This window comes from Canis lupus, chromosome X (genome assembly GCF_048164855.1).
Source record: "Canis lupus baileyi chromosome X, mCanLup2.hap1, whole genome shotgun sequence".
Taxonomy (NCBI): domain Eukaryota; kingdom Metazoa; phylum Chordata; class Mammalia; order Carnivora; family Canidae; genus Canis; species Canis lupus.
The window spans coordinates 64,433,306-64,459,847 of record NC_132876.1 but is presented as its reverse complement, the minus strand read 5'-3'; the positions used below and the strand labels follow the sequence as shown (position 1 = coordinate 64,459,847).

General features: G+C 35.5%; 1 protein-coding gene across 10 annotated transcripts in view; it reads right to left on the bottom strand.

Annotated features, from left to right (window-relative positions):
* Positions 1 to 26,542, bottom strand: part of ATRX (ATRX chromatin remodeler) — a 333,086-nt gene that overhangs the window by 147,560 nt on the left and 158,984 nt on the right. For all 10 annotated transcript variants that reach the window (XM_072816168.1, XM_072816161.1, XM_072816162.1 and 7 more), the window contains 2 exons: positions 20,459 to 20,561; positions 18,875 to 19,093 (listed from right to left, as the gene is read on the bottom strand). In XM_072816168.1, the coding sequence (XP_072672269.1) occupies positions 18,875 to 19,093; positions 20,459 to 20,561 (322 nt within the window). The remainder of the gene's footprint in view (positions 1 to 18,874; positions 19,094 to 20,458; positions 20,562 to 26,542) is intronic.

Sequence of the window (26,542 nt, the reverse complement as noted above, 5' to 3'; positions counted from 1 at the left end):
TAAATAATGCTGCTATAAACATAGGGGTAAATATCCAGTAGTGTGATTCCTAGATCATAGGGTAGCTCTATTTTTTATTTTTTGAGGAATATCCATACTGTTTTTCAATATGGCTTCACCAATTTGCATTCCCACCAACAAACAGCACAAGGAGGTTCATTATTCTCCACATTCTCATGAACACTTATTGTTTCTTGTGTTTTTCATTTTAGCCATTCTGACAGGTGTGAGGTGGTATCTCATTGTAGTTTTTAATGTACATTTTCCTGATGATCATTGATGTTGAGAATACTATCATGTAAAGTTATTCAATCACTACACTGTATACCTGAAACTAAATTAAAAGACTGTATATCAACTATACTTAAATAAAAATACAAAAGGGATTTAACAATAGTATGAGCATATGGAATAATCAACAAACATGAAGGTGGCAACTGAAATTATCAACCTATGGAGCAGAAAGAAAAAAGAATGAAGAAAAATAAAAGACTAAGGGACTTGTGGAATACCATCAAGTGGACTGACATATACATGAGAGTCAAAGAAAAGAATGAGAAAGGGGCAGAAAGTTTACTTGAGGAAATACTGGCCCAAAGCTCCACAAAAGTGAGTAAAGACTAGAATCTGCAAATCCAAGGAATGCAACAAACTAGAAATGAGATAAACTAAAAGAGACCCAGACTGAGCACATTATAATCAAAGTTTTGAAGGCACAGCAAGGAGAATCTTGAAAGTAGCAAGTGAGAAGTAACTTGTCAGATACAAGGATCATCAATAACATTATCAGCTGACTCTGCATAAGACACTTGGAGGCTAAAAGGTAGTGTGATAATTTTTTTAAAGATTTATTTATTGGGATCCCTGGGTGGCGCAGCGGTTTAGCGCCTGCCTTTGGCCCAGGGCGCGATCCTGGAGACCCGGGATCGAATCCCACGTCGGGCTCCCGGTGAATGGAGCCTGCTTCTCCCTCTGCCTGTGTCTCTGCCTCTCTCTCTCTCTGTGTGACTATCATAAATAAATAAAAATTAAAAAAAATAAAAATAAAAATAAAAAAAATAAAGATTTATTTATTTATTTGAGTGGGAGGGAGAGCACAAAAGTGAGAGAAAGAGTGCAGAGGGGAGGGGCAGAGGAAGGAATAGTCTTAAGCAGACTGCCTGCAGAGCACAGAGCCCAATATAGGACTCAATTTCACAACCCTGAGGTCACAACCTGAGCCAAAACCAATAATCAGACATTTAACTGACTTTGCCATCCAGGCAACCCAGTAATATATTTTAAAGTTTTCAAATAAAATAACTGTCAGCTGAAAAATTTATATCAAACAAAATATCCTTCAAAAAAGAGGAAAAAAATGGAAATACTCCTAAATTGAGGGAGTTCATTAAAACTAAACAAGAAATACTAAAGGAAAGTGTTCAGTTAAAATGAAATGATGTTATATAGTAACTCAAAGATGTATAAAGAAATAAATAAAGGACAGCCTGGGTGGCTCAGCGGTTTAGCACTACCTTTGGCCCAGGGTGTAATCCTGGAGTCCCGGGATCAAGTCCCACATTGGGCTCCCTGCATGGGGCCTGCTACTCCCTCTGCCTGTGTCTCTGCCTCTCTCTCTCTCTGTGTGTGTTTCTCATGAGTAAATAAATAAAATCCTTTAAAAAAAGAAAGAAAGAAATATGGAAAAGGGCAAATATGAAACCCACTATTGTTGCAATTTTGGCTTGTAACTCTAGGCTTGCTCTCTATGCATTTAAAAAGACAAAAGCATAAAAGATAATTAGAAATATGTTATTGGGCATAAAATATATCAAAATGTAATTTGTTGGGGGGGATCCCTGGGTGGCGCAGCGGTTTGGCGCCTGCCTTTGGCCCAGGGCGCGATCCTGGAGACCCGGGATCGAGTCCCACGTCGGGCTCCTGGTGCATGGAGCCTGCTTCTCCCTCTGCCTGTGTCTCTGCCTCTCTCTCTCTCTCTGTGACTATCATAAATAAATAAATTTTAAAAAAATGTAATTTGTGACGTGAATAATATACAAGCGGAGAATAGAGCTGTATTATTTTGTATATGATTTAATTAATTTCATATCAATTCAAACTATATCACTATGACTTTAGGATGTTGTATTTAACCCCATGGTAACCACAAAGAAAGTATCTAATGATTATGTACAAAAATGAGATGGGAATCAAAACATCTCTGTTTTAAAAAGTCAACTAAACAAAAACAGAAGGCATCAGTGGAGAAAATGATGGAAAAAAGCAGTAAGCCATACAAAAGGTATCAAAGTGGTGGAAGTAAATTATTACTCATCTATTACTTAAAATAGAAATGGATTAAATTCTCAATCAAAAGGCATGAATTAAAAGATGAGGTAAATACTGGTTATCCACAAAAGACTCAATATGGATCAAAAGACAGAAACAGGCTGAAAATGAAAGAATGATAAAAGATATTCCATGAAAACCATAACTAAGAAGGCATGGGTGACTATGTAGACATCAGACAAATCTTGACTTTAAGTCAAGAAACTATTATAACTGTCAAAAAGATACTGTATATTGATAAAAGAGTCAATTAATCAAGAAGATATAACACTCATAAACATATAGGCACCAACAACAGAGCCCTAGGATATATGAAACAAATACTGACAGAATTAAAAGGAGTTCTATAATAATAGTTTGGAGACATCAACACTCTACTTTCAAAAATGCATAAAGCAAGAGAAAAAAGATCAATAAGAAAATAGAAAACCTGAACAACACTATAAAACAATCTACCAAAACAGACATATATGTAACACTCACACAACAGGTTACAGATTTTCACCAAGCGCATGTGAAACATTCTGAAGGACAGACCACATGATGGGGTGCAGAACAAGCCTTAAAAATTCTAAGGACTGAAATCATAAAAAGTATCTTTTCTACTCACAACTGAAAGAAGTAGAAAAAGAAGAACAAACTAAACCCAAACTAGTGAATGATAGGAAATAAAAAAGATTAGAGTAGACAAGTAAAACAGACACTAGGGGAAAAAAGAAAATCAATATAATCAAAAGTTGGTTCTTCAAAAAGTAAAATAGTCATAAACCTTAGATTGACTAAGACAAAAAGAGAGGATGGAAATTACTATAATCTGAAATAAAACTGGGACATTACTAGCACAATTTTATAGAAAAAGAGTTATGAAAAATACAACAAAATAACCTAGATGAAATAGAAAAACTTCTAGAAACACAATCTACCAGAAGAAACTCATGAAGGAGGGCAAAATCTATACAGACCACTAAACCAGTAAGAACATTCAATCTGTAATAAAGAAACAAAGAAAAGAAAAGAATCCAGGAGTCCCTATTCTACCTGGTCTTATTCTTTAAAAGAATAAGACCAGATAGCTTCACTGATGAATTCTACCAAATATTTTAAAAATAATGCCAATCTTTTTCAAACTGTTCAATGAAACGGAAAAGGAGTGAACACTTTGGAATTCACTAAGTAAAATCAGCAATAAACTAATTTGAAATCGTGATAAACTATAAGAAAACTACAGATTCTGTATGAATACAGATTAAAAAATCCTCAAGAAAATTCTAGCAAACCAAATTCAGCAGCATATTACCATGATTGCCCAAAGTAAAAATGGAAAAAAGGAAAAATCTTCATAACAGGATTTGGAAACGATGTCTTCAGTATGACACCAAAACCACAGGCAATGAAATCAAAAAATAGATAAATTGGACTTCATCAAATTTTATAACTTTTATGCTATGGACACATCAATAAATTTAAAGGTAATCCACAAAATGGGAGAAATATTTGCAAATCACATATATGATAAGGGATTAATATCCAGAATATAAAAAGAACAAATATGCCATCATATGACTGTTTTCTGGGACAAGCTGGCACTAGACACAGTGCAGAGACCCTCCCATAGAGGACTAGCGTGAATCCATGCCATGGGGGTCTATGAAGTGTGGGACTTTGAAACACAGCTGTTCCTGTAACAAAACACAGGAGTCCTGTACCGCCCTGCAGGCAAACAGCTCAGTCAAGGAAAGGGTGAAGAGGAGGACCTGAGAGAAGCCAGGGACAAAACAGGGGTGACTGAGCATATGTGAAGGCTTCCTGAAGAATGGCAGGGGCAAATTTTCCACTCCTCAAACAAGAAAAATAGGAGGAAGCCATTTTCACTCCACACCCATACACAATTATGACCTCAATGAGCTAAACAGTGCCACCAAATCCATAAGAGAGCTGCCATATGAACCCTGGCCCACTCACTGCACCCTGCAGGTGGATCTCCGCTAAAGTAAATCCACCTAAAAACCAGAGCAGCAGGCCCTTCCCCAAGCAGGTTAACACAAACCTCTCCTCAGCAAATCTACTGATCAAAGAGTGCTTGAGGCTTCGGATGTAGGGGAAACAAAATCTAGCTTCCTTTGGGTTTCTTTTTTTTTTTTTTTTTTTTTTTTGGTTTTGTTTTGATCTTCTTTCTGGTTTTTTTTTTTTTGGATATAGAAAGAACAAATTTTTTATTTAATTTCTTAAATGTTGGGGATCCCTGGGTGGCTCAGCGGTTTCGCGCCTGCCTTTGGCCCGGGGTGCGATCCTGAGTCCCGGAATCCAGTCCTGCGTCGGGCTCCCTCTGCCTGTGTCTCTGCCTCTCTATGTCTATCATAAATAAATAAAAATAAATCTTTAAAAATAATAATAATAATTTCTTAAGTGTTTATCTTTTTTTCCTTTCTTATTCCAACCAAGCCTCTCTTAACAAGCAGACCAAAACATACATAGCTTCATCTATTTTTTAATTTTTAAAAATTATTTTTTACTTTTTATGTTTTTTATATCCAAAATGACAAGATAGAGGAATTCACCCAAAAAGAAAGAGCAAAAAGAAATGGCAGGCAGGGATTTAATAAATACATATATAAGTGAGAGTAGAATTTAAAATAACAATTATAAGGATTATAGCTGGAATTAAACAAAAAGCATACAAGACACTAAAGAATATCTTACTTCTGAGATAAAAGAGCTAAAAGAAGATCAAGCTGAAATAAAAAATGCTGTAACCGAGGTGCAAATATGAATGGATACCGTAACAATAAGGTTGAACAAACGTGAGAAATAAATCAGTGATATAGAAGATGAAATCATGGAAAACAACAAAGATAAAAAGAAGAGGAAAACAAAGGTGAGGGATCATGAAGGTAGACATAGGGAACTCAGCAACTTATTAAAACAGAGTAAGATTCCTATCATAGGAGTCCAAGAAGATAAAGACAGAAAAAAACAGGCAAAAGATTCATTTGAGTAAATTATACCTGAAAACGTCCCTAACTTGGGAAGGACAGAGAAAAAGAGGAAGGTTTAGTTGAGAAAATTATAGCTGAAAACTTCTCCAATCTGGGGAAAGAAACAAACATCAATATCCAAGAAAAACAGAGAATTCTCATTATTTTCAACAAAACCCAACCTTTGCAAAGGCGTATGTATCATAGTCAAATTAACAAAATGCACAGACAAGGAAAGAATCCTGAAAGCAGCAAGGAAAAAAAAATCCTTAACCGATATGGGAAGACAGACCAGGTTCAGAGCAGATCCATACAAAGAAACTTGGCAGGCCAAAAGAGAGTGGTAGGACACTCATTGCAGTGAATGGAGAAAACATGAAGACAAGGATTCTTTAACCAGCAAGCCTGTCATTCAGAATACAAGGAGACAAAGAGAGTTTCCCAGCCAAACAAAATCTAAAGGAGTTCATGAACACTAAACCAGCCCTGGAACAAACATTAACAGGAACTCTTTAAATGGGGGGAAGGAGGGATCAAAAGCAACAAAGACTAGAAAAGAACAAAAATTATCATGAAAGGGGTGCCTGGGTGGCTCAGTGGGTTAAGCATCAGCCTTTTTGGCTCAGGCCACGATCCCAAGGTCCTAAAACTGAGCCTGCATCAGGCTCCCTGCTCAGTGGGGAAATCTGCTTCTCCCTTTGCCTCCCTCTCCCCCTGCTTATGTGTGCATTCTCTCTGTCAAATAAATAAATGAAATCTTAAAAAAAAAAGAAAGTATCCTGAGAAACATCAACTTTACAGGTAACAAATCAGCACTATGTTGGTATCTTTCAATAATCACTCTGAAGGTAAATGGACAAACAAAACACATAGGATATGGAAATGTATTAAAAAAAAAAAAAAAAAAAACACGACCCTGGGATCCCTGGGTGGCTCAGCGGTTTGGCACCTGCCTTCAGCCCAGGGCGTGATACTGGGAGTCCCAGGATTGAATCCCACATTGGGTTCCCTGCATGGAGCCTGCTCCTCCTCTGCCTCTGCCTCTCTCTCTGTCTCTCATGAATAAATAAATAAAATCTTTTAAAAAAAGCAAGACCCATCTACATACTGTAAACAGAATACTCATTTTAGATTTAAAGACATCTGCAGGGCAGCCCCGGTGGCTCAGCGGTTTAGTGCCACCTTCAGTCCAGGGCCTGATTCTGGAGACCTTGGATCGAGTCCCACATCGGGCTCCCTGCATGGAGCCTGCTTCTCCCTCTGCCTGTGTCTCTGCTTCCCTCTCTCTGTGTCTCTCATGAATAAATAAATAAAATCTTTTTTTTAAAAAAAAGACATCTGCAGATTGAAAGTGAGGGGATAAACAACCATCAATCATCTGAATGGACACCAAAAAAAGCAAGACATACTTACATCAAACAAACTAGATTATAAGCTAAAGAATGTAAAAAGAGAAGAAGGGCATTATATCATAGTGAAGGGCTCTATCAATCAAGAAGATCAAAAAATTGTAAATATTTAAATACTCAACTTGGGAGCACCCAAATATATAAATCAATTAATAACATAAAAAATCATTGATAATAATACAAAAGTAGTAGGGGATTATAGTACCACACATACAGCAACAGAAAGGTCATCTAAGCAGAAAATCAACAAGGAAATCATGGCTTTCAATGACACACAGGACCAGATGGACTTAACAGATTTATTCAGAATATTCCATTCTAAAGCAACAGAACACACATTCTTTTTAAGAGCACACAGAACATTCTCCACAATAGATCACATACTGGGTCACAATCAGCCCTAAACAAGTACAAAAAAAGAAACGGAGAGATCATACCATGCATATTTTCAGACCACAGTACTAAGAATTTTGAAGTCAACCACAAGAAAAAAATTGGAAAGATGACAAATACATGGAGGTTAAAACATCCTACTAAAGAATGAATATTGGTTTAAGGAGGAAATAAAAGAAGAAATTAAAAACTACATGAAAGCAAATGAAATTGAAAGCACAACAGCCCAAAAACCTTTGGGATGCGGCAAAGGCATTCCTAACAGGGAACTACATGGCAATATAAGGCAACCTCAAGAAGCAAGAAAAGCCTCAAATGCACAACCTAACCTTACACAAAAGGAAAAAGAACAGCAAATAAAGCATAAAGCCATCAAAAGAAGGGAAATAATAAAGATTAGAGTAAAAATAAATGATATAGATACAAACAAAACCAGTACAACAGATAAATGAAACTAAGAGCTGGTTCTTGGAAAGAAGAAATTGATAAATCCCTAACCAGAATTATCAAAAAGAGAAGAGACCCAAATACATAAAATCACAAATGAAAGGGGAAAGAAAACAATCAACACCACAGAAATACTAATAATTCTAAGAGAATATTATAAATAATTATTTGCCAACAAACTGTGCAATCTGGAAGAAATGGGCAAATTCCTATAAACATACAAACTATCAAAACAGAAACAGGAAGATAAAGAAAATTTGAACAGAATTATAACCAGCAAAGAAAATGAATCAGTAATTGAAACTCCCCCAGTAAACCAAAGTCCAGGGCCAGATGGCTTCCCAAAGGAATTCTAACAGATAATTAAAGAAGAATTAATACTACTACTATACTAGTACTATATCTATAATATTATATAAACTATTCTTATTAAAAAAAATAAAAAATAAACTATTCTTATTAGTTAATATTAACACTTAATAGTAAATAATATTGATGTTTTATTCTTAAAGCTATTATAATGTAACATGATTATATACAATATATAATTAATAATATTCTTATCAAACTGTTCCAAGAAATAGAAACAGAAGGAAAATTACCAAACTCATTCTACAAAGGCAGCATTACCTTGATTCCAAAAATCAAAGATTCCACTAAAAAGGAGAATCAGGAGCCAATACCCCTAATGAACATGGATGTAAAAATGTTCAATAGGATACTAGCAAATCAAATTCAACAGCTTATGAAAAGGATCATTCACCACAATCAGGTGGGATTAATTCCTGAGCTACAAGGATGGTTCAATATTCATAAACCAATCAAAGTGCTACACTACATTAATAAAAGAAAGGATAAGAACCATATGATGCTCTCAACAGATGCAGAAAAAGCATCTGACAAATTACAGTGTCCATTCTTGATAAAAATCCTCAACAAAGCAGAGATAGAGGGAACATACCTCAACATCAAAAAAGGCCATATATGAAAGACCCACAGCTAATATCTTCAATGAGGAAAAGCTGAGAGCCTTTTTTCTATGGTCAGGAACAAGTCAGGGATGTCCACACTCACCATTACTATTTAACATAATACTAGAAGACTTCGCCACAGCAATCACACAACAAAGAATAATCAAAAGGCATTTAAATCATCAAAGTCAAACTTTCACTATTTGCAGATGACATGATACTCTATATAGGAAACCCAAAAGACTCCATCAAAAAATTGCTAGAATACATGAATTCGGCAAAGTTGCAGGACATAAGTCAATGTACAAAAATCTGTTGCATTTCTATATACCAATAATGAAGCAGTAAAAAAAAGAAATCAAGGAATAATGCCTTTTTACAACTTCATCCAAAACAATAGGATACCTAGGAATAAACCAAAAAAAAAAAAAAAGAGGTAAAAGATTTGTAATATGTAAACTAAGAAAACTAATGAAAGACATTGAATAGTACACAAAGAAATGGGAAAACATTGCATGCTCATGGACTGGAAGAGCAAACATTGTTAAAATGTTTATACTACCCAGAGTCCAAGATGGCAGAGGTGTATGAGATCTTAGTTTTATCTGGTCCCAGCAATTCAGCTAGATAGCTATTAAATCATTCTGAACACCTGCAAACTCAACCAGAGATCTAAGAAAAGAATAGCTGCAACACTACAAATAGAAAAGCAAGGGATCCCTGGGTGGCGCAGCGGTTTGGCGCCTGCCTTTGGCCCAGGGCGCGATCCTGGAGACCCGGGATCGAATCCCACGTCAGGCTCCCGGTGCATGGAGCCTGCTTCTCCCTCTGCCTGTGTCTCTGCCTCTCTCTCTCTCACTGTGTGCCTATCATAAATAAATAAAAAATTTAAAAAAAAAAAAAAAAAAAAAAAGAAAAGCAACTACTTTTGGCAAGGTAGGAGGTATGGAGAAGTGAATCTGATGTGATATATAGTTAGATAAACTGGACAGGCAGGGAGCCTTGTCAGCCAGCTACCAGAAAGTGATATAGTAGTGGACCACAAAATCAGAAACTTTAGAAGTCCTTAAAGGCACTCAGGTGGTGAAGCAGGGGCAGAATCCTAGGCAGGACAGTGCGGTCTCAGGATCCTTGGGGTCACAGGAAGACCAGGGCGTGGGAGTGCTGAAAGTGGCAGAGTTCCCAAGCATTGGTGTGAGAAAATCAGCTATAATCAATGAGCCCAGGAGTGGATTCTCACCGCGGAGTTCCCTTAAACCATGAACGGTGGCCTAGTCGGTGCAACCACTAGCCAAGCGGGGGCCCAGCAAGTGGCAGAACTGGGAAGACCCCCTCTTCTTCCGCCTGGAGCAGTGGTGTGGCAGCACACCACAGGAGTCTGAAAGGGTGGGGAGTCCAAACGGGAACATATACCTGAGATAGAAATGCTAGGTCACAGGTTGTGTGAGCACAGAGTGTGGAGGGAGACCAAGGAGACAGGCAACCAAGTTCCTACCACACCACACTTAACAGGACACCTCAACTGGAATTGGTGCCCCTCCAAAGTGGCTCCTGAGAGTGATGGCTCCTGGGGACAATGGTGGCTAACCTCAACCACCAGCACATCTACAACAGCCTCAGCTTGGCCACAACAGGAAGACATACAAAGGCAGCCCTTTCAAGAAACAGCCCCAGAGGGCCTAGTTCAGGTAAATAGTGAGGACTGCACTTCTGGGCCCCAGAGGATGCCTTCTACATAAAGCCACTCCTTCAAGATCAAGAGCAGGAGCTATTTTACCTAATACATAAAAATAAAACCAAAGAGGAAAACGAGGAGACAGAAGAATGTGTTCCAAACAAAATAAAAAGACAAAACCTCAGAAAAAAGAACAAAACAGATAAGCAATCTAGCTGATAAGAAGTTCAAAATAATGGTCATAAAAATGCTTATCAAACTCAGGAAAAGAATAGATACAGTAGGACTTCAAAAGAAAGAAAATATTTTGTAAAAACCAGTCAGAGCAAAATAATACAATAACTATTATTGTATATTTGATGAAAAAATTGAAGATGATATAAATATACAAAAAGATATACCATGCTCATGGATTGGAAGAATATGGTTAAAATGTCCATGCTACCAAAAGTGATCTAAAGACTTAATGCAATCTCTATCAAAATACCAACAGCATTTTCTATAGAACTAAAACAAGGAATACTAAAATTTGTATATAATCACAAAAGATAGCCAAACTAATCTTGAGGAAAAAAACAACAAAACTAGAAGTACCTGCAAGTAGCACCAGATTTCAAACTACACTACTAAGCTAGAGTACTCAAAACAGTATGGTACTAGCACAAAAAAAAAAAAAAGATATATAGATCATTGGAATAGAAGTGAGAACTCAGGGCAGCCCGGGTGGCTCAGCAGTTTTAACACCGCCTTCAGCCCAGGGCGTGATCCTGGAGCCCCGGGATCAAGTCCCACATTGGGTTCCCTGCATGGAGCCTGCTTCTTCTCCCTCTGCCTGTGTCTCTGCCTCTCTCTCTCTCTCTCTCTCTCTCTCTCTGTGTCTCGTGAATATATAAAATCTTTAAAAAAACCAAAAAAGTGAGAACTCAGAAGTAAATCCACACTTATACAATTAATCTACTATGAAGGATATAAGACTGTACAATGGGAAAAAGATGTGCTGTTCAATAAATGTTATTGGGAAAACTAGACAGCTACATGAGAAACAATAAAACTAAACTACTTTCTTATACCCTGCACAAAAACAGGCTCAAAATAAAGTTCTAAATGTAAAACATCAAACCATAAGATTCCTAAAAGAAAACATAGGCAGTAACTGCAAGACATAGTCTTATAAATACCTTTTTGAATCTATCTCCTCAAGAAAGGGTAACAAAAAGTAAAAAGAAAGAACTGGGATTACATCAAACTAAAAAGCTTATGCACAGCGAAGGAAGACAGCAACAAAATGAATAGGCAACCTACTCAATGGGAGAAGATATTTACAAATGATATACCTGGGGTTAACATCTAAAATATATAAAGAATATATATAAATAATATAAAGAACTTATACAACATACACACAGAGTCAATCTGACAAAATGGACAGAGAACCTGAACCTGAACAGACATTTTACAAAGAAGATATATGCATGAAAAAAATGCTCAACATCACTCATCATCAGGGAAATGCAAATCAAAGCAAAAATTTGATATCACCTTACACCAATCAGAATGGCTAGTATCAAAAAGACAAGAAATAACAAGTGTTGGTGAGGATGTGGAAATAAGGGATGACTTGTGCACTACTATGTGAAAATAAAAATTGGTACAACTATTATGAGAAACAGTATGGAAGTTCCTCAAAATAATCAAATACAACTACCATACAATCCAGCTATTCCACATTTCACTTCTCGGTATTTATCCAAAGAAACTGAAAACACTAATTCCAAAAAAAGATATATGCACCTCTATGGTCAATGCAGTATTATTTACAATAGCCAAGATATGGAAACAACCTAAGTGTCCATCGATAGACAAATGAATAAAGATGTGCTATGTGTGCATGTGTGCATTAGTCAGCCATAAGAAAAGAATAAAACCTTGCCATTTGCAACAATATGGATGGACTTAGAGGGTATTATGCAAAGCGAAAAAATTTAGAGAAAGGCAAATACCATATGATTTCACTTATATGTAGAATCTATACACAAAATAAAATAGGAACACACTCAAACACAGAGAACAAACTGGTGGTTGCCAGAGGGGAGGGAGGTAGAGTGGATGAGTGAAGTGAAAGCAATCAAGAGGTACAAACTTCCAGTTATAAAATAAATAAGTCACAGGTAATTAAAGTACAATATAGGTAATATTATCAATAATATTGATAATTGATAAATATTGTAATAAAATATTACATTGATAAATATTGATAAATATTGTACAATATAGGTAATATTATCAATAATATTGATAATTGATAAATATTGTAATAAAATATTACATTGATAAATATTGATAAATATTGTAATAAAACTCTGGTGAACAGATGGCAACTAGAATTACACTGCTGATCATTTCATAATGTATATAAATGCCAAATATGTTGTTCACTTAAACTAACATAATATTGTATGTCAATTATACTTCAATTAAAAAAGAGAAACTTAGGGGTGCCTGTGGCTCAAGGTTGTGAGATCAAGCCCTGTGTTGGGCACTGCACTGAGCACAGAGCCTTCTTCAGATGTTCTCTCTCCTTCTCCCTTTGCACACCCCCCCAACCGGTCACACATACTCTTTCTCTCTCTTAAAAAAAAAAAAAAAAAAAGGAGCAAGAGAGAAATTACATCCATTCATAATTTTAAAACAGAAATTATCGGAGACGCCTGGGTGGCTCAGTGGTTGAGCATCTGCCTTCAGCTCAGAGCATGATCCCAGGGTCAGGGATCAAGTCCCACATCGGGCTCCCTGCGTGGAGCCTATTTCTCCCTCTGCCTCTGTCTCTGCCTCTCTCTCTGTGTTTCTCGTGAATAAATAAATAAAATCTTTAATAAATAAGTAAAACAGAAATTATCAATAGACTTGAAAGAAATTAGTAAAATTAGTAAACTAGTGATTATTTATGTATGAACATGATTATGAAGGTGGAAAATTATCAAGAATCTATAAAAGGGCTACCAGAACTAGTTAAGAGAATTTAGCTAAATCACAGAATACAAAGTCATTAAATCACTTGACATTTCATTTATCAGGACAACAGAAAACATGAACTACTTAGGGATAAATTTAGCAAAATATATGTTAGATTTGTACAATGAAAAGTATCAAACATTGCTAAGAGAAATCAAAGGAAAACTAAATAAATGGAGAGACATACTATATTCATGTAACAGGAGACAAATACTGCTAAGAGGTCACTGATATAAAGATCCAACACAATCCCAATAAAAGTTCCAGAAGGATTCTTATGAAAATTGGCAACATGATACTAAAATATAATTTATATGGAAATGGAAATAACAGTCAATAGCCAAAACAATTCTGAAAAAGTAGAACAAGGAACGCCTGGGTAGCTCAGCAGTTGAGCACCTGCCCCTAGCTTGGGGCGTGATCCGCGGTCTCAGGATCAAGTCTCACATCAGGCTCCCCATGGAGAGCCTGCTTCTCCCTTTGCCTATGTCTCTGCCTTTCTCTGTGTCTTTCATGAATAAATAAAATCTTAAAAAAAAAAAGTAGAACAAAGTTGTAGGAGTAACAGTATCTGATATCAAGATTTACTATAAAATATAAAGTTATATTATCAAAGTATGTGTGGTTTTAGTTTAAGGATAGACATATAGAGGAACTGATTCACAAATATGTGATAAGTTGATTTTTTACAAAGATCCAAAGTAATTACATGGAGAAATAAGTCTTAAATAATGCTAGAATAACTTACTAGAATAAAATACAAATCTTCACCTATATGTCACATATATTAACATGCTAAAATTAACATGAAAGAAATCACAAACTTAAACTGAAAAGTATATGATTTTGAGAGGAAAATATTTGCAACTTTGGGGTAAACCAAGATTTCTTAAATGGGACACACACATGTGCAACAGAAAGGAGAGAAAAATTAACAAACTGATAAGTAAGACTTCATCAAAGTTTAAAACTTCTGCTTTTTAAAGTTTTGAAAGATACCACTAAAGAAATAAAGAGAGAAGCCACAAAGGAAAAATATATATAAACTGAAAAATGACTTGTATACAAAATAAAGATCATGACTAAATAAAAAGACAAAAACTCCTTGCACACACAAAAAAAGAACAAAATATCTGAATGAACACATCACAAGGATATATAAATGGCCATTAACCCCATGAAAAGATGTTTAACCTCATTAGTCATCAGAGAAAATGCAAATTAAAGTAACAATGAAATAACACTACACATCTATTAAAATGGCTGAAATTTAAAAATAAAATAAATAAAATAAAATAAAATAAAATAAAACAAAATAAAATGGCTGAAATTTTTAAAACTGCCAATAACTAATATTGGTAGGACATGGAGAAATTGAATTCCCATATATTGCTGATGATAATTCAAATTGTTATAGCCACACCAGAAAACAAAGCCAATCATCAATCTAAATAGGATTATATATGTTATAGAAATTAAGTCAATAATTAATAACCTTCCAAAACAGCACCACTGGTGGGTTTACAGGTAAATTCAACAAACATTTAAGGAAGACATTATACCAATTTTCTACAATCTTTTTTAGAGGATAAATCAGAGAGAACACTTCCTAATTTAATATATCAGGCCATCACTACCCTAATACCAAGACATGATGTGAAACTACAAATCGGTATCTCCCATAATCATAGGTGCAAAAACCCTCAACAAACTGTTACCAAATAAAATCCAAAAATGTATTAAAAGAATTATACACCATAACCAAGTAGGATTTATCCCAGATATGCACTGGTTCAACATTCAAATATTTACATAATGCATCATTATCAACAGGCTTTAAAAATCACATGATCCTAACAACAGATGCAGCAAAAATCCAGCACCCATTCATGATAAAAATTCACAGTAAATGAGAAATAGAGGAGAACTTACACAACTTGATAAAGAGTACCTACAAAAATCCAACAGCTCACATAAAACTAAATGGTGAGAACTATAATCTTTCACACTAAGGTCAAGTAAAGGCAAGGATATCCTCTCACTATTCCTTTTGAACACTGTACCAGAAATTTTAGCTAATGCAACAAAACAAGAAAAGCAATTTAAAAAAGTACACAGATTGGGAAGGAAGAAATAAAACTCTGTTCACAGATGAAATGATCTCATACAGAGAAAATCCAAAAGAACTGATAAAAACAATCTAGAACTAATGATTACAGCAAGGATGCAGAATATAAGGTTAATATACAAAAGATAATTATTTTCCTATACACCAGCAACAAACAAATGGAATTTGAAATTAAACATGCACATACCTTATGGCCCAGTAATACCACTCAAAGGTATTTTCCCAAGGGAAACAAAAACATCTTTCTACAAAAAGACTTGTATAAAGATATTTATAACAAATTGATCCATAAGCCAAAAATAACCAAATGTTCATCAATTTAGTGAATAACCTGTAGCCTATCCATACATTGGAATAGTACTCAATAAAGTACCTGAAACACATAGATAAATCTCAAAATTGTTCAACTGAAAATTACATAATATACTATGTGATTTCATTGATATGAAACTTTTAAAAAGGCAAATATAATCTACAGTGATAAAAGTAGATCACAGATTCCCTACAGCTAGGTATATGGGGTTGAGGACTGACCAAGAAATACTGATTAAAGTTTTCTACATCTTAATTGTGGTAATGGCTACTTGGAAATATGCCTTTGATAAAGTTCTCTGGTTGTGAACTTGATACAGGAAATACATCATACATAATTGGTGGCTATACAAAACTATATTAAATTTCTTGGAAAAGTTTACTTAAGCAAAACCATTGCAAGTGGCTCAAAATGGTGGAATGAAATAGTTCTTTACTGAAATGATATAATAGAACAGAAACGTTATAATCCCACAGGTTAAAAAAAAAAAAGGAAGATCCTGGCAGAAATGAAATATCAACAGAGCTGTGAAAGCTAAAAGGCATATGGACAAATGTCAAATGACATAACAAAATAAGGCTGAAACTTATATTCCTGTAGTGAAGAAAGCCAACAAGAGTCACATATTTTATATTCCTCAGATGGTTAAGGAAAAGGAGGCACCAGTTAACACAAATAGTTCAGAAGTGTGGAGTGAAAGCAGGAAAATTGGTTGAACAGTCAGACCTACCAGATCATCAAATTAGTCCGTTATTAAAGTGAGGTGACTAATCCACTTGAAAAATTCTGGGAAGTAAGGTGCATGGGAAAGTAAGTATCTAGGAAATAAGAGATCCAAAACAAGAGGTGGGTGAAGAAATTCCCAGAATAGTAAAAGTAGATAAAACAGACCAGATTAGAATGGGGGGAAAAGGCTCCAGGTGTCATTTCAGAAAAAAACTAAACTGATCAATCATCTGATGTATTAAAGTTACTGAGGAATTTTAGGATTTTACTAAATAGGAAATTCAGTAGTCAATGATATACGGAAAATAAGACAAAAAAATCCAAAACATTATTAACTCTAGGGAAAGAAAAAAAAAGAATATACATAGGAATGTAATCATTATATACTCTATATATATACACACACACACACACACACACACGTATGTGTGTGTATGAAATATACATGCAATATACACTATGTAGCCCTGCTGTGAATATTTACATAGTTACAGTCATGCAAACAGGGACAAATGATTGCACCAGAACTGTGGAATAACCATACTAAGAGAATGAGAGGAGGAAAGGGTCTGGCAGGCAGTATATGAAAACTAAATCCATAACTATCATATAATAATGGTATTATCTAAAACAGAAATAAAGAAATAGCATTATAAGCATATCAAACAAAAATATATAAGTAAATGCAAAGAATAGCTAGAACTGAGTCATGACCTGTGAGAAGAGTCTGGGTAAAACAGAAGACTATTGTTTTTTTTTCAATGTAGCCTTATGGTAATACTTGATTTTTAAAAAGCACATATACTCAATTTAGTAAACCAAAAAATTAATTAGAAAATAAACATTATAAAAAAACTAAAAGTACCTGAAACATGTTAATATATATGTAAATTACGTGAAATAAAAGGGAGAGGAAAATACAGCATATACCACATCCAGTGACAGCAGTTATATGAAACGCATGTATGTATACTGGTAGGATCAGAAGAAGAAAATGATAAATAGAACTTTAATGTCTATTTATCAAATGCTACTGTTTAAATTTTAAAAATAAAATTTAAATAACATCACAGAGAGACAACCTCTTTTAGAAGTACCTCTAGGTAAGACGCAAGAGGTATATATTACCACCCATGAGTTTTGTTGCCAAAAAAGAACTAAATCTAAATCTGATCAGAACTCTATATCCAACAGTTTATAGGACATATTGGAGAGCCAGTGAAAATACACCACAGGAATGTGACCGACAAAGCTCAAAATACAGGAAATTCTACACAAATAATCCAGCTTTTTAAACACATGTACTATAAGAAAGAAAAAATGCAAAATGGAAATCTTTATATTCAAAATAAAAATAGACTTATGAGGTATAACATCTAAAAGCAACATGACCTATAGCAAGACTTTCTTATTATCCTAATTCATACCAACTATTTTTAAAAACCACTAATACGTGGGTACCTGGGTGGCTCAGTTGGTTAAGCATTCAACTCTTGGTTTTGGCTCAGGTCATGATCTCAGGGTCATGACATGGAGCCCTGCAGCAGCTGCACCAGCTCTATGCTCAGCGGGGAGTCTGCTTGGGATTCTCTCACTCCCTCTCCCTCTAGCCCTCCTCCCCCACCCCTGCCCTGTCTCTCTCAAATAAATAATAAATCTTTAAAAACCACTAATATGTTTGTGAGGAAAATGAAGGAACTTGAAATATTAACTAGATATTTGATGATACTATGAAATTAATAATAATTTTAAGTGTAAAATGGTACTATAATAATGTCGAAAGGGTCCTTATCTTTTGACAATATATTCTGACTATATATAGACAGAATGCATGATTTCTTAGACTTCTCTAAAATAATCTGAAGAGAATAGATAAAATAAGACTGGCCATGTATTGGTAACTGTTGAAGCTGAGTTATATGGTACACGGAGATTTATAATACTCTGCTTGTACATGTGCTTGACATCTATCACAATAAAAAAGTTTATTTAAATAAATCAAAATATTTTATGAATTTAAGCAATAATATTTAAACATTTTCTACCCCAGAAAAAACACACTTTGGTGATCACTCAAGAATCTCAAACCTTTTCAAGTATCTAATTATATTAATATAGCCTAATGAAGATTTCTAAGTTGCATAAAATAGGAGTACCTGGATGGCCCAGTCAGTTAAGCAACCATTCTTTATTTTAGCTCAGGTCATGATCTCAGGCTCATGGGATCAAGCCCCAAGCTGGGCTCTATGCTCAGTGCAGAATCTGCTTGTCCCTCTCCATTTGCTCCCTCGTGGCATACATATGCACACACACTCTCTCTATTTTTAAATAAATAAATATAATCTTTAAAAAGAAAAGCTGCATAAAATACCAATAGGGAAAAGCAACTGTAATTAAAAATGTGATTACAACATGCTATTCTTAAAATACTAATATCTGTGTGTGTGTGTGAATCTAAGAAAGACACATTTTTTGAAATTCTAAAAAACTGGTTTACCTCTCTCAATTTTTCCCGCTCACGTTCCCTCTCAGCAATACGTTTTCGCCTCTCTTCCTCTTCCTTAAGAGCATTTTGTGTCTCAGTTCTTAGTTTATCATCTTTAAGAATCTTTCTAATTTTCTTTCTGCCTTTTCCAGGAGACTTGGAATCATCATTTTCATCTTCTTCTTCTTCCTCTTCCTCTTCATCATCTTCTTTATCTTCTTCAGAATTACTCTATGGAATTTACATGACCAGAGGTAAATACCACAAAGTTGTCTAATTTACCCATTTCATATTCCAATAATTAATATACCAAGAAAAGGTAAAAGAAAACATAATTAAAAGCTTTAGAATTATACTCTACAATAAAAAAGAACATTAAAAAACAACCCAGAAAAGGGGGCAAAGGAACAGGAAGATATGTCTCCAAAGAAGATACAGAAATATCCAATAATCATGTGAAAAGATGTTCAACATTACTTATCATTAGGGAAATTTAAATCAAAACCACAAATGAGATACTATCATGCACCCATTAGGATGGCTATTAGAAAAATAAAAAGATAATAAGTTTTGGTGACAATGTAGAAAAACTGGAAGCCTGGTACACTGGGAAAACAAAGTGATGGTGCCTCAAAAAGTTAAACACAGAATTACCAAATGATTACCAATGCCATAAGTCAGGTTATAACCAAAATACTTAAAAGCAGGGACTAAAATATTTCTACACCCACATTCACAATACCATTATTCAAAATACCCTAAGATGGAAACAAACCAAATGTCCATCAACAAATGAATGAATGAATAAATAAATAAATAAATATATAAAATGAATGAATAAACACAATGTGATATATACATATAATGGAATATTATTTAGCACTGAAAAGAAAGGAAATTGTGATACAGTCTACAACATGGATGAACCTTGAAAACACTGTCAGTGAAATAAGCCAGACACAAAAGGACAAATATCGTATGACGCCACTTAATATGAAGTACTTAAAATAGGCAAATTCATAAATAAAGAAACTGGATGAGCTTACAAGGGTCTGGTACAGAGTTTTAAATTTTGAATTTAATTAAGACCCCTGAAATGTACAATTAGAAATTGTTAAAAGGATCGTTTAAAAAAAATGAACCTTCCCTCCCCACAAGGAGAACAGTGTCAGAATGAAACATATTACAGAGAAATTCTACTTTACATAATCTTATTTATATATATGAAATGAATTTGCTAGCATCATTTCTGAAAGAAATTTATTCACACATGAATCATTATTCGGAATAAAATGTTTTATGTCTTAAGAAAATAGAATAATTCTCATCAATTCTATAGCACCAAGAGTGTAAAATAATGAATAAGAGCAACTTAAAATTTCCATCAGATTTAGTTAAGGAACAGAAAAAAAATCAGTAATGTGTCATACTATTTTTGCATATTTATACATTCAATAAGTCAATCCTTCCACAAAGGTGTTAAAATATAAATAAACCAGCAAAGTTAAACTAAGGAATGGAATGCAGAAAAAGTAGTAACATATTTACTTCTACTCTACTGTAGTTGTAACTCAAGCACATAATAAACGTCATTACCTTGTTTTCACTGGATGAGTCTTCTTGAACCTTAATGCGTCGCCTTTTCTTTTTCTGTTTATAACTCCGCTGATTCTCTTCCAACTCTGCTTTCTTTGCAGATCTAAAGAACATTTAAAATGCAATATGAAATACCTTATGACAAATTTCCTTAAATTAATTACATACTATTCTACAGCTAATTTACCTTTGAGTACATTCCTTAAAAAGACAAGGAAAACAAAAAGCAAAAAAATCTTCACTTGATAACCCTTAATTTTAATCCAATGATCAACATTTTAAGTTTTTCAGAGGAGAGGTTTAGCATCAGTTAAAAGATGGATGAGGATACCTAGGTGGCTCAGTCAGTTAAGCGTCCAACTCTTGATTTAGGCTCAAGTCAAGATCCCAGGGTCACGGGATCCAGAACCATGTAGAGTCTACGTTAAATTTTCTCTCTCCCTCTCCCCTTCCCCCCACTCACTCTCTAAAATTTTTTTAAAGATGGATGGAGGGTCTTTAGAAATATTAATAACCAATATACAAATGAAAAATATTCACCATTACTTAAAAAAAAGGCAGATTATAAGGGCTAGATACTATTTTCTTCATATAAGTGCACATATATTAAAAAAAGAAAACAGTAACAACAGCCGTTGGCAAAAAAGTACTTCTGGGCTTAGAGGCTGGTAAACAGTTACATATATCAAGACAGCACATTCCAGGCATAAATAACAGACATACAGATCAATGAAAGAGAAATATGAGTCCAGAAATAAAACATTATATTTGTGATCAACTGATCTTCCACAAGGATGTCAAGAAAATGCAAGAGGTAAAAAAAACATCTTTTTAATAAGTAGTACTGAGACAACTAGTTATCTACATGCACAGGAATGAAGTTGGACCCCTATCTATCTAACATAATATATAAAAATTAGCTAAAAATGGACCAAAATACTCCTTAAGATATATGTTCTACGTAACAGACTACAAACTATTTCATTGTTGAAAAAGTGAGAAAATGGTTAATTACATATTATGCTGCAGGAAGGAAAAAAATGACTTCTATAAGACAGTTTGAAAATAGGTATGACAAAAGGGAGTTACCATAGCAAAATAGTAAAAGGACCCCTAGGATTGTATTGCCCCTCAAACACAGGTAAATAATTATCAAATCGTTCTGAAGACCTAAGGAAAGACCTGAAGACTGAAAGAACAAACAGCACAATTAGAGGGAGAGAAGAGGGCACATCCAAGAAGAAAGTGCAGAGAGGTGGTTTAGGGGAGAAATGGATCATGGGTGATGCAGAAGGGAGGGAGCCCTGGTCAGAGAGAAAGGTGAGAGAGGGTAGAGCACACAAGGATGTGCAAAGAGGATAGTCCCAAAAGCCATAGGCTGGGAAAATGAAAGGAGCTGATTTTCATGAGTTTTTGGAAGCAGGGAGCTCAAAGACTGGAGTTTTAAAGGTCCCTGGGCTTGGCTGAAATAGACTTGAAAGTGCTGCCCTGCTCTTAGAAGACAGGAAAGCAACTCACAGGCAGATGGCATGATCTGAGGATCACCTAAAGTGCACTAGGAGAGATTGTTCCCTCTTGGGAGAGTGCATTTATGAGAGGTGGCATTGGATGTTTGGGGAGAAAAGAACCAGCAGAAGACAATCCCCATAAACTGCACACCTCAGCATAGGCACAGACACATAAGAGGTACTTACTGAAGTAGCAGGCCCTGGACAGTATATGATTCTTTTTTATAAAGCCATTTCTCTCAGAAGCAAGAAACGTGACAAGCTTTTCTAACGCAAAGAAAAAGACCTAGACTAATGCCAAGACAGAGAAATTCATCCCAAAATTTATAAACCTTGAGCCAAACTTATCGAAAACAAAAGGGAAAGGATCCAAATAAACAAAATCACAAATGAGAGAGGAGAAATAACGACCACAGAAAATACAACTGTAAGATAAAGTTATGAATTATTCTGTGCCAACAATCTGGGCAATCTGGAAGAAAGGGATAAATTCCTAGAAACATATAAACTATTAAAACTGAAACAGGAAGAAAGAGAAAACTTGGACAGACCAATAAGACCAAAGAAATTGAATGAGTAATCAAAAATCTCCCAAAACACAAAATCTTGGGGCAGATGGCTTGACAGGGGAATTTTACCATATGTTTAAGGAAGAGTTAATATGTATCGCTTCTCGGCCTTTTGGCTAAGATCAAGTGAAGGAAGAGTTAATATGTATTCTTCTCAAACCATTCCAAAATATAGAACTGGAAGAAAAACTACCAAATTCATTCTAGGAGGCCAGTATTAATCTGATATCAAAACCAAAGAGGCTCCACTAAAAAAGAGAGAATTACAGCCCAGCCCAGGAGAGACAAGAGTATTCAGATTGCCACAGTAACATTTTTTTGCTCTGTGAGGCAGCGGAGCCTGGGAAGGTGTTTGGTTTAATATTTGTTATTTTAAAAAAAATAACACAGGTCACAGGTGTACCAAGGGTTTTTCAACTCATTACACTAAGATGTGGATTTCCATAACCCACAGGGGGTCTGAGGTGTGGAAGTCTGACCAGGCAATGGAATGTTGATGGCAACGCTACTGAGGGGGTGTGAATGCGCTTGCGGGGTGGGGGTGGGGGTAGGTCTTTAAGTATATCGTTTAACTGTACCATCCAGAGCCAACCAGAAGCTATTGACCATTAAAATTATGAGAATTTCAAAAAAAAAAAAAAAGAGAGAGAGAGAATTACAAGTAGGCCACTATCCCTGATGACCCATGGATGCAAAAATTCTCAACAAACTACTAGCAAATCTAATTCAACAGTACATTAAAAGACTCAATGACCATGATCAAGTGGAATTTATTATTCCTTGTCTACCAGGGCAATTCAATATTCACAAATCAACATGATAAACCACATTAATAAAAGAAAGGATAAGAACTATATAATCCTCTAAATAGATGGAGAAACAGCATTTGACAAATTACGGCATCCACTCATGATAAAAACCCTCCACAAAGTAGGGATACAGGGAACATACTTGAATATCATAAAGGCCATAAATGAAAAACCTACATCTAAGAGGGAGGGGTAAGATGGCAGAAGAGTACGGGTCCTCAACTCACCTGGCCCCAAAAACTTACCTAGATAACTTTCAAAACATCCTGTACACTTATGAACTCAACCTGAGATTTAAAGAGACAACAGCTGGAATGCTACAGAGAAAAGTTTTCACTTCTAACAAGGTAGGAAGGCGAAAAAAAAATCTAAAAAGAATAAAGTGGGAGAGAGGAACCTGGAGTAGCCGGGCTAAAGTGGAGCATCAAAACCTCAGGGGCAGGAAAGCCCAGCCCAGGAGATGTGGGAACTTTAAAATCCACGCTGGAGTTTTTCCTGATGGAAAATTGTTTAGCGGGGAAATTGGGCAAAATAGCAGGAGGGGTAGTGAAGCCTCAAAATTCCCGGAGTCACTGTAAGAGATGGAGTACCTGGGGAAAAGCTCACTGCAAACCACGGTCCAGTGTTGGTAAAGGGCTGGAGAGCTGCAGCCCTCTGGGGCTTTTGGGAGAAGCGAGTTGCTTAGTCGGACCAGCTCCAGATGGAGATGGCTGTACCCCGTTCCCTTATGGAAAGACATACGCGGGAGTGCAAATACAGCAGCACAAGACCCAGATTCCAAGCTGCCCAAGTGGATAAAACCAGCGATCCTTCTTTACACCTGGGATAGGCAGAAGTGGGAGGACACAGGAAAGGAAGAACTCTCCTGCCGCTGGGCGCCTTACAGGCTATGCAGATCAGTGCAACTGCACTTGCACCTGCCCCCAAGAGCACCTAGGCCAGTGAGAACTGGGATACTGCTGTTAGTATCAGTAACTCATACTGATATGAGCTCAACTCCAGAACTAGAAATCTGGCTGCCGCCATTGTTTTTCCTCTTTGTTTCACCTTGTGCCTGCAAGAGGCGGGGCCTCTAGGGAAAAAAGGCCTCACAGGATAGAAAGCTCACACTGAACCCAGCATATGGCAAAGGGCAGGGCATCTCCACCCAGGCACAGACACCTGAGAATCAGCACAGCAGAGCGCTCCCCCAGAAGAACTGCTGGAATAACAAGGGAAGAGCAGGTTTATTGACCAAGCAGCACTGGAAAGCTCCAGGACTCAGGGAAAATACTATATACAACAACAGGATCCTTTCTGTTTTGTGTGGTTTTGTGGGGTTTTTTTTCCATTACAACTAGTTTTTGTATCAGAAGAAAATTTCCGAAATTTTTCCCATTTTCTCACCTTAACTACAATATTATACCAGCTCTTCATTTTCAAGTTTTTTTTTCCATTTTCATATTTCCACAATTATCTGTCTTAGACATATTTTTCACTTTTAGATTCCCTTCAATGTATTCAATTAGATATACAAGATATGCATATTTGTTTTTGTGTTTTTTGTTTTTTCTCCCTCATTTTCAATTGCAATGGTGGAAGTTAGTACCTTCTAACACACGACCAACATACATCCAGAACCAAGTGGAATACCATGATGGTTCATTCTGTGATCTTATAATCTCTCTTCCTTCCCATTCGGCTCCCCTCTTTTATCTTTTGGTGGTCAATGTTGGAGCTTTATATAAATATTGCTGGTTTATATAAATTTGGGATTGAGCATGTTCTAACATACAAAACAAAATACAATCAGAACCGAAAGGATCACCCTCTAAGACCTCTCAGATAGACTACATTCTCTCTCCACTACCACTTCCTCACCACCATCATCCCCCCCCTTTTTCTTCTATTTCCTCTTTTCTTTCCTTTTTTAATATTTTTCTTTTTTCTTCTCCTATGTTTTTGGTTCTTGGCTTTTTATTTTTACTACTTTAAAATTTTTCACTTTAGTGGTCCTATTATTTTATTTTCTTCTGTTCTCCTTTTTTATTTTCTGGTATCTGACCTCTTTGAAATCATCTAGGGTGTACTTTACTAAGGTCTTAGTTGATATTTTTGACTCAGCCCACTCATACATGCACTCTATATTGGACAAAATGACTAGAAGGAAAAATTCACCACAAAAGAAAGAAACGGAAACAGTACTCTCTATCACACAGTAATAGAACTTTGATTTAAATACAATGTCAGAAAAATAGATAAATAAAAAATAAATAAATAAATACAATGTCAGAAATTCAATTCAGAAGTACAATTATAAACTTCCTGGTGGCTGTGGAAAAAAAAACATAAAGGACTCCAGAAACTTCTTTACTTCAGAATTGAGATCTAATCAAGCTGTAATTAAAAACAGATTAAATGAGATGCAATCCAAACTGGATGTTCTAATAACTACGGTTAATGAAGTGGAAAAGAGAATGAGTCACATAGAAGACAAGTTGATGGTAAGGAAGAAAGGTTAGGAAAAAAGAGAAAAACAAATAAGAGCACATGAGGAAAGGCTTAGGGAAATAAATGACAGCTTGAAAAAGGAGAGTATACATCTAAATGGGATTCCAGAAGAGACTGAGAGAGAGAGGAGGGACCACAAAGTACATTTAAACAAATCATAGCTGAGAACTTCCCAAATCATGGGAAAGAAACAGGCATTCAGATCCAAGAGATAGAGAAGACCCCCCAAAAATCAATAAAAACCATACAACACCTCAACATTTAATAGTGAAACTTGCAAATTTCAAAGATACAGAGAAAATTCTTGAACTCATGCAAGACAAGAGATTCTTAAATTAAATGGGAAGAAATATTAGATTAACAGCAGACCTCTCCAGAGACCTGCAAGGCCAGAAGGGGCTGGCATGATATATACAGGGTAATCAATGAGAAGAACATGCAGCCAAGAATACTTTATCCAGCAAGTCTTTCATTCAGAATAGAAGAAGAGAAAAAGAGCTTCCAGGATACACAGAAACTGAAAGAATAAGTGACCACCAAACCAGCTTTAAAAGAAATATTAGCGGAGACCCTGTAAAAGAAAGAGGGAGTCCAAAGAAACAATCCACAGAGAAGAGGCTGAATACATTATACAATGACACTAAATTCATATATTTCAATAGTTACTCTAAACATTAATGGGCTAAATGACCCAATCAAAAGATGAAG